We start from the raw sequence: 14933 nt of genomic DNA on the forward strand, positions 1-14933 counted from the left end.
GAGCCCTCGACTCATATCAAACCTCTATTACAAATCAAACCTGTTAAGGCCCCTCTCACCCACCATCTATTCTTTATTTATTTCTCTCGGTATGGGCTTAGCAGGAAGCTCTAATTAATATATGGCCCATAGCCTACATGAAAGAGAATCACGACCCATGACTCAGGGACTTATGGCCTTTACTAGTAGAAACTTCACCCAATGACACCTAATATCAACCTACCTCTAAGCTCTTTAACCTCCCCCTTAGTTATCTTTCCACCCATTATGCTTTTTACTGCAGATGAACCCCACCTGAACTACTGCCCTACACTCCCACTACTTTAACATCATAGCTGCCGGCGGCCGAGGCAGCATAGTAAACATTAAGGGCAGCTCAGGAGAGATTGAAGATTCTGTTCAGTATTCAGACAGAGGACATTTATTAGGGAGCATCAGAGGCAGTTAGATACCACTGGGGACTGGATCTCTTATATTAAACCCTTTAGAAGGTTTTGGCACATGGGGCTTATCCCTACGCGCCCTTATACACTCACTTCAAGTTAGCAGTTATGGGGCTAATCAGCTCAAGTTATAAAACTACTCCCACGTTGATCCTAGCGCATCCTGTAACCCATGGGGCTGTGACAGACATTAGACAGTAGCACTAGTGCAGTTTCGCTACATATAAGTCCGAATAGTAGCTTAAGATATTACTAATAGTGTCCACAAGCTTAAACAACCGCGTTCTCATTAGTCTTTCCCTTCCCCCTATGCTCCCAATTTTGAGCGGCTCTTGCCCGCTGACTCCCTTCCCCCCAACTTAAATAATATCCCTTCATATATGTTGGTGTGTACTCTACTTATCTAATCCTATTATCCTAACTATCTTATACCACTATACGGTTCAAAAACATCTCTCTCTACAGAGGCGGTATTTCTGTAGCTCCTCAATTGTACACACCTCCCTCTTATTTCTTATTATTTAACATAAAAAATGAGGTTTTATTCTCATATACTTATCTTCTTATCTAGATAACATTCCAGTTATAGCACTAAAGCGTTTTTGTTGCTGTTATTTGCTTTTCATGCTCATTCACTGCAGATTACTTTCTCCCTATACTCATATGTAAGGCAGTTAATCGTAGATTTCTTATGCTATTTTTTCCCCTTGGACAAGTGTATTAAGAAAAAGACTAACATTACTCAACCGTTTGCCTCAGATTATCTGCGCATAATCTTCAGCTATAACTCCTTGTAACTGGACAATTCTCATTATTATGTTATTATATTGCCTCAATAAAAATTTATACAAAAAAAAAAAACAAAAAAAAAAAAAAAATACACTTAAAAAGGGACACTAAAACCAAATTTTTTCTTTCATGATTCAGATAGAAAGTTGCATAAAATTGCATGCTCTAATTTACTCCTATTATCAATTTTTCTTTGTTCTCTTTATTTAGAAAGCAGGATTTTAACACTTAGGAACCAGCCAATTTTAGGTTCAGAACTCTGGATAGCGCTTGCTTATTGGTGGTTAAATTTAGCAACCAATAAGCAAGTGTAAACCAGGTTCTGAACCAAAAATGGGCCGGATCTTAAGCGTTACATTCCTGCTTTTTAAATAAAGATAGCAAGAGAACGAAGAAAAATTGATAATAGGAGTAAATCAGAAAGTAGTTTAAAATTGCATGCTCCATCTGAATAAATAAAGAAAAAAAATTGGGTTTAGTGTGCCTTTAAAAGCATGGGCACTTTAAGTCATTAAACTTTACAATAACGCTTCTTTTTTAAAAAATACTTACCTTTTTGTTACAGTAAACACACAGATGATACTCCGCCCACATCTCCTTCAGTACTTAGAAAATTTATTACCATTCGGCTTCCTCCAATCTTGCATGCCTCACGCGCTGGATGCCAAAGGGCGCACACAATGATTGGAGGAAGCTGGATTCGTCATCAATCTGCTCAATACTGAAGGAGATGCGGGCAGAGGATCGTTGGTGTGTTTACAGTAACAAAAAGGCAAGTATTTTTAAAAAAAGAAGTGTAATTGTAAAGTTTAATGACTTAAAGTGCCTATGTTGTGAGTATTTTTAAATACTGGGCTTTAAATCATTCAACTTTACAATCACTTTAACACTGCTATATTCCACACATTCATTGGTTGCACACTCTAGAATCCTATTTATAACCGTTACTAATTGGCTTCATTTACAACATGGCGGTGCTCATTACTTTATGGATGCTAAATCTTAAAGGGATAATAAAGTCCAAACTAAACAACTTTCTAATTTACTTTTATCATCAAATTTGCTTTGTTCTATTCTTAGTTGTAAACTAAACCTAGGTAGGCTCATATGCTAATTTCTAAGCCCTTGAAGGATACCTCTTCTCTGAATGCATTTCACAGTTTTTCTCAGCTAGAGGGCGCTAGTTCATGTGTTTCATATAGATAACATTGTGCTCATGCACGTAAAGTTATTTAAGAGTCAGCACTAATTGCCTGAAATGCAATTCTGTCAAAAGATCTGAGATAAGGAGGCAGTCAGCAGAAGCTTAGATAAAAGGTAATTACAGAGGTAAAAAGTATATTTCTATAACTGTGTTGGTTATGCAAAACTGGGGAATGGTAAATAAAAGGGATTATCTATCTTTTTAAACAATAACATTTTTGGTGTTTACTGTATCTTTAACCCTCATTTTTTCAATATTTAATAAAAAAAATATATAAAATTCAAAAACACATCTGCATATTATTCTCAGGCGAACCTTTGCTTTGAACACATCATTCTATCTAGTATTTACTTAGTAATTAATGACCCTTTACAATCAAAATTTAATTCTGCATAACGTTTAACATTCTATTGCTTATTTTACAGATTTTTTGTGCGACTAACTCTAATACTTGAGAGGCTGGATTGGATCCTGCAACAATTTAGATACGGACCAAAAAATTCTATGCAACCAATATAGGGCTAGAATACCAGTGGAGCGCTATTTAGCGCTTGCACGTTAACTCTGTTATAAGTAAACTTTTTGCTCACTTCGGGTTGAGCTTGTATTACAAGTTGAAAGTAAAGAGTTAGTGCACAACTGAAAACCTGACATGCGCAATGAGTTGAACTTCGAATATCACAACTGTATTAACGTATTTTCCCATAGACTTTAATGGAGTACGCAAACTGGGGGGGGGGAATAATTAACGCCCATACTCGCATGCTAATCCAATCGCGTTAATTCAAGAGCCCTAAACCGGACATGAAATATGTATATTTTACATTCCAATGCTCTTTGTGTAGAAGAATATGTTCTATTTATTTTTAAATAAATGCTTCTAAATATATATATGATGATTTTTTGGAAAAAATAAATAAATTAAAAAATAAATTAAAAAATAAATATATATATCTATTTAAAATTCTTAGAACATATTCCCCTATGTGAAAAACATTGGAATGTGAGATATTTGCAGTACATACACAGTTAAAGACACTATTAAATGTAAATATTGAATAAATATGATTTTTCATATTTTCAGGTATTTGCAAACATACATATGTATTTATGTATATATGTCGGTAACTACATACAGGGAGTGCAGAATTATTAGGCAAGTTGTATTTTTGAGGATTAATTTTATTATTGAACAACAACCATGTTCTCAATGAACCCAAAAAACTCATTAATATCAAAGCTGAATAGTTTTGGAAGTAGTTTTTAGTTTGTTTTTAGTTATAGCTATTTTAGGGGGATATCTGTGTGTGCAGGTGACTATTACTGTGCATAATTATTAGGCAACTTAACAAAAAACAAATATATACCCATTTCAATTATTTATTTTTACCAGTGAAACCAATATAACATCTCAACATTCACAAATATACATTTCTGACATTCAAAAACAAAACAAAAACAAATCAGTGACCCATATAGCCACCTTTCTTTGCAAGAACCCTCAAAAGCCTGCCATCCATGGATTCTGTCAGTGTTTTGATCTGTTCACCATCAACATTGCGTGCAGCAGCAACCACAGCCTCCCAGACACTGTTCAGAGAGGTGTACTGTTTTCCCTCCTTGTAAATCTCACATTTGATGATGGACCACAGGTTCTCAATGGGGTTCAGATCAGGTGAACAAGGAGGCCATGTCATTAGATTTTCTTCTTTTATGCCCTTTCTTGCCAGCCACGCTGTGGAGTACTTGGACGCGTGTGATGGAGCATTGTCCTGCATGAAAATCATGTTTTTCTTGAAGGATGCAGACTTCTTCCTGTACCACTGCTTGAAGAAGGTGTCTTCCAGAAACTGGCAGTAGGACTGGGAGTTGAGCTTGACTCCATCCTCAACCCGAAAAGGCCCCCCACAAGCTCATCTTTGATGATACCAGCCCAAACCAGTACTCCACCTCCACCTTGCTGGCGTCTGAGTCGGACTGGAGCTCTCTGCCCTTTACCAATCCAGCCACGGGCCCATCCATCTGGCCCATCAAGACTCACTCTCATTTCATCAGTCCATAAAACCTTAGAAAAATCAGTCTTGAGATATTTCTTGGCCCAGTCTTGACGTTTCAGCTTGTGTGTCTTGTTCAGTGGTGGTCGTCTTTCAGCCTTTCTTACCTTGGCCATGTCTCTGAGTATTGCACACCTTGTGCTTTTGGGCACTCCAGTGATGTTGCAGCTCTGAAATATGGCCAAACTGGTGGCAAGTGGCATCTTGGCAGCTGCACGCTTGACTTTTCTCAGTTCATGGGCAGTTATTTTGCGCCTTGGTTTTTCCACACGCTTCTTGCGACCCTGTTGACTATTTTGAATGAAACGCTTGATTGTTCGATGATCACGCTTCAGAAGCTTTGCAATTTTAAGAGTGCTGCATCCCTCTGCAAGATATCTCACTATTTTTGACTTTTCTGAGCCTGTCAAGTCCTTCTTTTGACCCATTTTGCCAAAGGAAAGGAAGTTGCCTAATAATTATGCACACCTGATATAGGGTGTTGATGTCATTAGACCACACCCCTTCTCATTACAGAGATGCACATCACCTAATATGCTTAATTGGTAGTAGGCTTTCGAGCCTATACAGCTTGGAGTAAGACAACATGCATAAAGAGGATGATGTGGTCAAAATACTCATTTGCCTAATAATTCTGCACTCCCTGTATATACACATATAAATACATCTGTACACGCATATATATATATATACACACATATTTAGACGTGTATGTATGCATATATATGGTAAAGCCCTTTGCAGCCCTTTTTTCCAAACACCTTATACCATATACCATTGAGTCCTTATAACTTTATTACATATTTTAATAATTTTAATCAGACCGTGTTTATATGAGTGTACTTTTCCATGTACTTATGTTGTGTTTAATGCAACTGTTTTTCTTTACGCAAGGTCTGAAGTTGTGCAAACCCGACCAGTGTAAATTATGTCCTCGCTCTTGCGTTCACTTTCAACACGCGTCCTAAAAAGCTGAAAGGACTCGATATCGCTTGCGCGCTACTATCTAGCCCATAGTAGCTAAGTTACAGCTTCCCCTAATTGGCTAAAGCCAAGGAGACATGATAAACAATATTAAAGAAGCAATGTTCATGGTCTGCAATTCAATGCTAATAAAAGGGCTGTTTTTAAATGCATTTAAATGATTTATTTGTGAGCAGATTTTTAGCAATGCTACTCTTAAAGGGACAGTCTACACCAGAATTTTTATTGTTTTAAAAGATAGATAATCCCTTTATTACCCATTTCCCAGTCTTGCATAACTAACACAGTTATATTAATATACTTTTAACCTATGTGATTATCTTGTATCTAAGCCTCTGCAAACTGCCCCTTTTTTCAGTTCTTTTGACAGACTTGCAGTTTAGCCAATCACTGCCTGCTCCCAGATAACTTCTCGTGCACGAGCAGTGTTATCTATATGAAATACGTGAACTAACACCCTCTAGTGGTTAAAAACTGTTAAAATGCATTCTGAAAAGAGGTGGGCTTCAAGGTCTAAGAAATTAGCATATGAACCTCCTAGGTTAAGCTTTCAACTAAGAATACCAAGAGAACAAAGCAAAATTGGTGATAAAAGTAAATTAGAAAATTGTTTAAAATGACATGCTCTATCTGAATCATGAAAGTTTATTTTGGCCTAGACTGTTCCTTTAAGTAATTAAAGGGATATAAAATAAAACAATTTGTTAGCATTTTATTATTGCTTGTATATAAAGGTATTAAACACAGTTGGAGATATTAAAGTGCAAGACGAAAATGCTCTAATATACCAGCTAGTGTAAAATATGTACATATGCTTTTCATGAAAGGATACCAGAAAAACAAAGTAAATTTGAAAATAGAAGTGAATTTAAAAGTGTCTTAAAATAACATCCTCTATCTAATTCATGCAAATTTCATTTTGACTTTGCTATCAATTTAAATTTTTACCTGCCATAGCCCGTGTCAGAAACATTCCTCCTTGTTTATTCAACAAGGAGACATCCAGCGTCCCTCCTCCTAGATCCACCACCATGACGTTAAAGACATCAGCCTTGTGGAGTCCGTAAGCCATTGCTGCTGCAGTCGGTTCATTGATCACACGCAAGATATCTAAGCCTGAAGAAAACAAAACTCTTCAAAATACAGCACTTAATATGGTAAATCTTGATTCAAATTAAATATTTATTAGAACAGGAAAGTCAAATTTGGAATACAGTGCAATACATTTCAAATTTGATTAGAAGGATTTTTAATTGCATCATAATTTCACTTCCAAAAATAAGTCTTTTAAAATGTATCACTATTTCATGTGCAAGAGTGTCCTTCACCCACATATGCTCTGAGTGCCCGCCGTGCCATGTCAAGTAGGTTCTTTGTGGACATAGCTTACTACTGTATTTGTGGCAGGTCAGCTGCAATTTCAGTTACACTAAAGCGAATATATATTTTAAAAGCAGGAATTTTTGCACGTTATAGTGAACAAATGTTTCTAAGCAAATTTAAAATGCATTGCAGTGGTTTTTGGATTTGACCTTGATGTTCCATTAAAACACACACTTCCACATCTAAAGATCACAACAACAAACTTTTATTTTAACAGCTATTTTTATTAAATATGCACAGTTTATTGAATTCATTTTTATGCTACTGTCTTATTATAAGTGAACAATGCAACACCGCTAACTGAGATTTGCACTCCTCGGAAATGAGTACAGACTGTGTGCCTCTGTATCTACAGCCAATCCATTGCCAATACAGGAGTCAGTTGCAGGTCCAGGAACATGAAACCCAAACATTTTCTTTTGGGATTCAGACAGAGAATTCCATTTTTTTTATTTTTTTTTTATTAAATTCCAATTGACTTTGACTATTATCAAATTTGCTTAGTTCCTATGATGTTCTGTGCTGAAGAAATACCTAGGTAGGCATCTGGAGCCCTACATGGCAGGAAATAGTGCTGCAATCTAGTGCTCTTGCAAATGGATAACATTCTTGAAAAACTGCTGCCAAATAGTGCTCCAGAAATGGGCCCGGCTCCTGAGCATACATTCCTGCTTTTCAATAAAAGATACCAAGAGAACAAAGAAAATTTGATAAATAGAAGTAAATTAGAAAGTTGTTTAAAATCACATACTGTATCAGAATCATGAAATAAACATTTAGGGTTTATATCCCTTTAAATAAATAAGACAAATTAAAAAAAAAAAAAGCTTTGCTTGCTTTCATAAACCCATCTTTGCTATACAAGGACGCTTAAGACAAGGCTTGGGAGCGATTTCTGCCAATGGAGCAGATTGGAAGTACCTTAGCTGAATGTGCAACATGCAAGGATAGAAATAAGCACCTATTAAATCAATTCATACAAATGACTCACCAGCAAGGTTAGCAGCTTTAATGGTATAATTACGTTGTCTTTCATCAAACTCTGCTGGAACAGAAATAACCGCTTTAGAAACTGGAATCCCAAGGTACTCTTCTGCCATCTTCTTTAGTTTCAGGATAAGCTGAGATCCAATGTATTCTGGAGTTACAGTAAAGGTCTCATTTGTTGAGACAGAAAATAGCACTTCACCATTTTTACTTAGCACCTGAAATAATAACATTCAAATTATCAATGTCTATTTCATGAATAAGCAGTGTTATCATAAACACACACACACACATATATACACACACACACATATATAAAAATCACACTCACTGGCCTCTTTATTAGGTACACCTGTTCAATTGCTTGATAACACAAATTGCTAATCAGCCAATCACATGGCAGCAACTCACTGCATTTAGGCATCTAGACGTGGTGAAAACGACTTGATGAAGTTCAAACCGAACATCAGAATGGGGAAGAAAGGGGGATTTAAGTGACCTTAAAAAGGGACAGTAAACCTTAAAAATAATGTTATATAATTCTGCACATAGTGCAGAATTATATAACATTATATTAGCCAAACATTATAAAACATTATTGTACCTTATTAATTTAAAAAAACAAACGCTGTTTCACAGACCCGCTCTCTGCTCTCTGCTGAGCGGGTCTGTTATATTTAGTCAGCGCATCGGGCCAGCTGTATAGTCAAAGCCCGGCCCGACCGCGCCATAGCACTAAGTGCAGCTCGCTCCTGTCACAGGAGCGAGCTGCACTTAGTCTTATGGTGCGGTCGGGCCGGGCTGTGACTATACAGCTGGCCCGATGCGCAGAGAGCGGGTCTGTGAAACAGCGTTTGTTTTTTTAAATTAATAAGGTACAATTATGTTTTATAATGTTTGGCTAATATAATGTTATATAATTCTGCACTATGTGCAGAATTATATAACATTATTTTTAAAGTTTACTGACACTTTAATTGTGACATGGCTGTTGGTGCCAGACGGGCTGGTCTGAGTATTTAAAAAACTGCTGATCTACTGAGATTTTCATGCACAACCATCTCTAGGGTTTAAAGAGAATGGTCCGAAAAAGAAAAAATATCCAGTGAGCGGCAGTTGTGTGGACGACAAGTAGATAGGCTACAGCAGCAGAAGACCACACCGGGTGCCACTCCTGTCAGCTAAGAACAGGAAACTGATGCTACAATTAACACAGACTCACCAAAATTGGACAATAGAAGATTGGAAAAAAGCCTGGTCTGGCGAGTCTCGATTTCAGCTGCGACATTCAGATGGTAGGGACAGAATTTGGTGTAAACAACATTAAAACATGGATCCATCCTGCCTTGTATCAACGATTCAGGTTGGTGGTGGTGTAATGGTGTGGGGGATATTTTCTTGGCACACTTTGGGCCCCTTTGTACCAACTGAGCATTGTTTAAACGTCACGGCCTACCTGAGTATTGTTGCTGACCATGACCATCCCTTTATGACTACAGTGTACCCATCTTCTGATGGCAACTTCCAGCAGGATAATGCACCATGTCACAAAGTTTTAATCCTCTCAAACTGGTTTCTTGAACATGACAATGAGTTCACTGCACCCCAATAGCCTGCACAGTTACCAGATCTCAATCCAATAGAGCAGATTTGGGATGTGATAAAATGGGAGATTCGCATCATGGATGTGCAATCGACAAATCTGCAGTAACTGCGTGATGCTATCATGTCAATATGGACCAAAATCTCTTGTTGAATCTATGCCATGAAGAATTAAGACAGTTTTGAAGGCAAAAGGGGGTCCAACCCGGTACTAGCAAGGTGTACCTAATAAAGTGGCTGGTTAGTGTGTGTGTTTAATATATATATATATATATATATATATATATCTCATGATATCTACACACATACATACTTACATAGACACACACACACATGTGCAAATAAATTCTCAATATTCTTTCATATTGATTATCATAGGGTCATGCTGATGTCATTTTCATGAGTAAAATACAAATACTAGGCAGCCCAGAGGCAGAGGCTGCAATTACATATTTTTGTGAAAACCTTTCTGCAGGTCATTTTGAAATACATTTTTTTTTTAAATTAGGTAGTTACACTAAATCCCCAGCTCAATTACAATGTGTTGATTGACTGGAGACTAAAGTTTTTTTTTAAGTTTTATAATATATTTGCTGCACTGCAAATTATCTACTGACAAAAGAAACAGTCTCTTGAATACATTTGTTTCCTTTTCACTTGGTCTAACATCACAAGGTAGAAATGTATAAAAAAAAAAAAAAAGAAGATGCACTGCTCACAAGAACATCTTACATTTAGAAGTCGACCAGGAAAGGCTAGGGGGCGGGGTTGAAAAAAACCCTGAGAGCCAGCCAACAATAAATGCACTATGCAGGTCTACTCCGTATTTGACCATTCTCTTCAAAAAGCACTTTGCTCTGTATGCACTGTGTTAAGAAAAACCTACACAGTGCAGCCAAGAGCACAACACTGTTTGAAGAGAAAGTCTAATATTGAGCAGTGATGCAATATTAAAGTGCTAACCGTCTCTGTCCACATCATGTTCTGCCTTGGGGCCATGCTGGTTTGTAATATCGCTCGCTCTGAGAGGGCGATTGTGGTATTTTGTTTGGACTGGACTGTGCATTTTAGGCAACACCAGACTGACATACTGCAGGAAAGTTATTTTTTTGTGAAAAGCACATTCTGGGCAAAAACAAGGCTTCTCCTGGGGTGGTAACTAGAACAAGATATTAAAAAACAGGTTGATTCTAAAATCACATACCTTGAATGGATACCTGTTGGTTTCTTTTTTTAATTCCTCCTCTGTAAAGATTTTTCCTATAAATCTTTTGCTATCATAAATTGTGTTTTCAGGATTGGAATCAGCAAGTTCAAGTCCATCATATCCCACAAGAATGTCCTGTTCAGTAAAAGACGCAATGCTTGGAATGCTTTGGTGACCACTATCATCGGTGATGACTTTAACATCGCCGGTGCCAGGATGGAACACGCCAACAGAACAGTATGTTGTTCCAAGATCTATACCAAGAACCTTTGGAGTGGGCATGGGCAAATACTGCTGTGCCAAATATCCGGCTAACAGAATAGCTAATACAGCAGATCCTAAAAAGAATTGGTAGAAAAAAAAGAACATTAAAATCCTGCCTGCTGAAATTTCTATATCTTTGCTAATATCCCTACAAACACCCACCAATGAAGCCTGTCCCTTTAAAGGACCACTCAATGCAGTAGAATTGCAAACTTAACAAGTGCATAATAAAAAGACAATGATTTAACACCTACTCTGAATTTCAAATAAGCAGTAGATTTTTTTTGACAAATGTATTTTTTCTCCCATTTTCTGGCCCCCTGTATCATGTGACAGGCATCAGCCAATCCCAGACTAGTATACGTATACCCTGTGAGCTTGTGCACATGCTCAGTAGGATCTTGTTCCCCAGAATGTGTGTATATAAAAAGATAATGGAAGTAAATTAGAAAGTATCTTAAAACTGCTGCTCTTTCGGAATCATAGACATTTATTTTGACTTGAGTGTTCCTTTAAGTATGTGCCAAACAGAAAACCCAAAGTCTAAAACCCCACCTTCTCATATAGATATACAGTATCTTAAAATATATAGCAAACAAAGTAAAAAAAAAATGTTGAATATTCTTTTTTAGCTGCCATCTCCAGTTGTAAACATTGGTAACAGTAATTGCAGAAATGGATTTACTAAAGAGAAGGCAGACAGGCAATATGAACACTGTAAGCATTTTGCTATAAAAAATGTAATTATGTATAGTACAAAACACTTAAACATACTTGCATTCTTTATTTTGCCTCCTTTTCCTGTAATTTAACTCTGAAAACCGATGGGTTCTCCACAAGAATTGTAAGTACAGACTCCAGACCCTGCTATATTTTATACAGTTATAGCATGATCACTGTAGTAGCTCAAATATACATCTGTCACTAACTAGGCTTAGCAGAGGTGATAGGGTAGCAGTGTAAAACAACACACGTTTTGCTAACAAATTGTCAGTATTAAATGCATTTTTACAAACATTTACTTAGTAACAAACATTAAATTGACAACATTGTGTAATTGCTGATATCAAAAGGATATATTTTAAAGAACATAAACGTCATTCACATGGTATATTCTGCCTGCAGTGATTTAAAAATGTATTGCAGAACTGTGTTCCAAGGCAAACAAATACATCCGGTTTGTTGCAATAGTTTAGTTTCATCTGTATTTACCAAGAATAAAGTGACAGGTGTTGGTAACCAAAATATGCAGTCATCACACAGAGATCAAAAAAAGTTTGGGGCGGAGCTAGCCACTGCAGGGATAAGACGTGTTTGCTAGAAGCTCTGTCCAGAAAAATAGTTAACTTTAATTACCTAACAGATAAAACTGAAATTTCTGGTTTTATTCTTCCATTATTAACCCTACCAACTTTGAACACTCAGGACTTTACTAAAACTAAAAGTTTATGCGGGCTTTTTACTTGCAGCCCTTACACTTCATCGCCTCCTGGCCTAAGGCGCTTCTGACTGTGACAGAGGGAGGATCTGCTCTCCGGAGGGTCGGGGCTCCGCTCCGGAGGGCTAGCAACTACTTCCAACAGGAGATCTAGGAAAGGGCCATAACCCTCATCAACTTGGCCGGAATATAAAGACCGGCTCCTGGGTATCCTCTGCTTCAAGATATAGCCCGCCCTGGATGACCCTGCCTTGCCTCCAGCTTTGCACTTCACCTTGCTCCGGAGGGACGGGGACCCGCTCCGGAGCACCTACCTCTTGATCGGTGTCTGTCGGATACTGAGTGACTCTTACTTACCTGCTTAGAGGGACTCCAGGAGGTGCTACACGTGGGAGGGCGAGAGGCCCGAACTGAGACCTGAGGGCGCCACGGAGCCTGGCTGATGTGACCTGCCGCTGTGAGGAGGCGGCAGCATAGTAAGAGAAGTGTCGGGAAACCAGCTTCACCTCCGAGTGCAGTTTGAGGATTGCTCACCCGGTAAGGCAGCCCAGAAGGGCGCGAACGGCGGCCATTTTGGGCCTTCGCACCGTCCATCCACGGGGCCTGTTAGATTCCTGAGGCCCATACGCTTTGGATACACCGCAACAGAGGAACTCCCCTCAATTGACTCTCTGTGGAGTCACTGGGCTGAAGCAGCTGGGAAGCGGGTGGCATACCGGCTCTTTGTGTGTGCCTGGGACGCACTTCAGGCCCTGTGTTACACCGGATGCACCCTTCTCTCATCTGACCCCGGTGGCTGGACTGTGGACTTTGCTGAGGAGGATTTACCAAACAGCTGCCCCTCATAAATTGGTGAGACCGCACCTTTACACACTCCACATTCTCTGACTTAATGCTTGGGGGCCTTTATATGTAATGTTTTAATGCACAGCCTGGGGTGAAAGCCTACTGGAGGTGTGTGAGTTACCAATACCCCATTATTGTTTTTGTGGCCGATTCAGCCTTCTCTGCATGCGATACCCCTCTCAGGGGAAGTGACAGTAACACACACAGCAGAACTACTCTCATTAAATATCGAAGCATCTCACACAGGACCCATTAGGGCATTCATCACCTGTCAATTCTGCTCTCACATAGGGTCTGAGTGCGCTGAGCATTTGAAGCCAGAATTAAACCTGCCTTATTAACCCAGGCCAGGCTCAGGCAGTATACTCTAAGATTGCTTTTTGGCAGTGAAGTAAATAAGTGCCTTCTCAGTACAACATAAAAGCTAGGCATCAGATATATATATAACACAATTCTGCCGTGTGCCTCTAGACTCTTAAAATATTTGGGAACTACTGCCTTCTCACCATAATAGCGAGGGTTTAAACCTTACGCCCCTCGACAAGTTTAAACTACTTATATCCCTCATGAACACTGGGAACAAAAAAGGGTCTAATAAGAACTCTACCAGCATACCCCATATGTAAGACATTAAAGCACTCTGAGGATTCTATCTCATAGGGAGTTATTCCATCAAGAGCTATATTGGATTGGTATTTACCGTATATCTAGATAGTCTGCCTCTCTGACCCTGCTGTCATTGTTTGTTGGTTTCTCAGCAGATACTTTTAAACAACATATCCTCAGTGAGACTTCAATATCCATCCCGCTGTGACAACTTGTCCCACTATTGTGCAAAACTATTGCTGCTGCGCCAGCCTGTGTGCCTTTGGGCTTTTAGCTCAAAGTGGAGTGTTATTCTATTTAACTGTCTGTTTAACCACCATTTTTCCCTATAGGTCCTACCCGCAGCAGTAAATCTGCTATTTGCAATTTACAGGTTAGAAATTATACTATCTGATTTTATTTGTCTCTACATAAAAACGCTGTGTTGCCACTGTACTATTATTAGTTGATTAGATTTATAACCTCTGACTTAGGCACACTGATACAGGGGGGGCGGGGGATAGGGTCTGTTTTTTCTGGCTCCCCTATCGCACCTCACCCGCTCCGATCCAGCTTGTCTGGATTGGTCATCTCCCATACCCCTCTCCCTTCCTTTTGGTCGTATCCCACTCCCTGAGGTGCGTGGGGGAATCCTGGGGCCTTCCCCCTTCCCCCCCCTTTTTCATCTCCTCTAGGAGGCTACTGAACTAATTTATTCTAAACAGCTTGCTTAGACAATCACTGTCATGTATTAAGTGTGAATAACTCCTATGGGTTGTACCTGGCCCCGCTCTCTCTATCTCACTAATGTATTACAGTATTGAAACACTATTCCTTTGTGATTGTAACTCTTCCGAGTCAGTTCCTATGTGTTAGCAACTTTTCTCTCAGGTCCCACAGTGGTCAAGGTGGTCTACCATTCAAATCAACAATTACTCCCCAAAGAAACACTAGCCATGCCCCATGCATCTAAAAGAAACCCTAGAACTCCCGCTGCACTCAAGAAAACGGTGCTCGACCATTTCTCTCAACCCCCTAAAGACTCTCTCCCTTTGCGGAAGGAAATGAGTGACCCAGAATCCCAAGATGAGGACTCCCAGTCAAGCTCCCACTCTGGAGCCCACTTAAATCACTACATTACAGAGAG

General features: G+C 38.9%; 1 protein-coding gene across 1 annotated transcript in view; it reads right to left on the reverse strand.

The window, feature by feature from the left end:
• Positions 1–14933, reverse strand: part of HSPA13 (heat shock protein family A (Hsp70) member 13) — a 39688-nt gene that overhangs the window by 10794 nt on the left and 13961 nt on the right. Inside the window, exons 2-4 of the mRNA XM_053706019.1 lie at positions 10651–10991; positions 7849–8062; positions 6423–6590 (exon numbers count right to left, since the gene is read on the reverse strand). Coding sequence (XP_053561994.1) covers positions 6423–6590; positions 7849–8062; positions 10651–10991 — 723 coding nt within the window. The remainder of the gene's footprint in view (positions 1–6422; positions 6591–7848; positions 8063–10650; positions 10992–14933) is intronic.

This window comes from Bombina bombina, chromosome 3 (genome assembly GCF_027579735.1).
Source record: "Bombina bombina isolate aBomBom1 chromosome 3, aBomBom1.pri, whole genome shotgun sequence".
Classification (NCBI taxonomy): domain Eukaryota; kingdom Metazoa; phylum Chordata; class Amphibia; order Anura; family Bombinatoridae; genus Bombina; species Bombina bombina.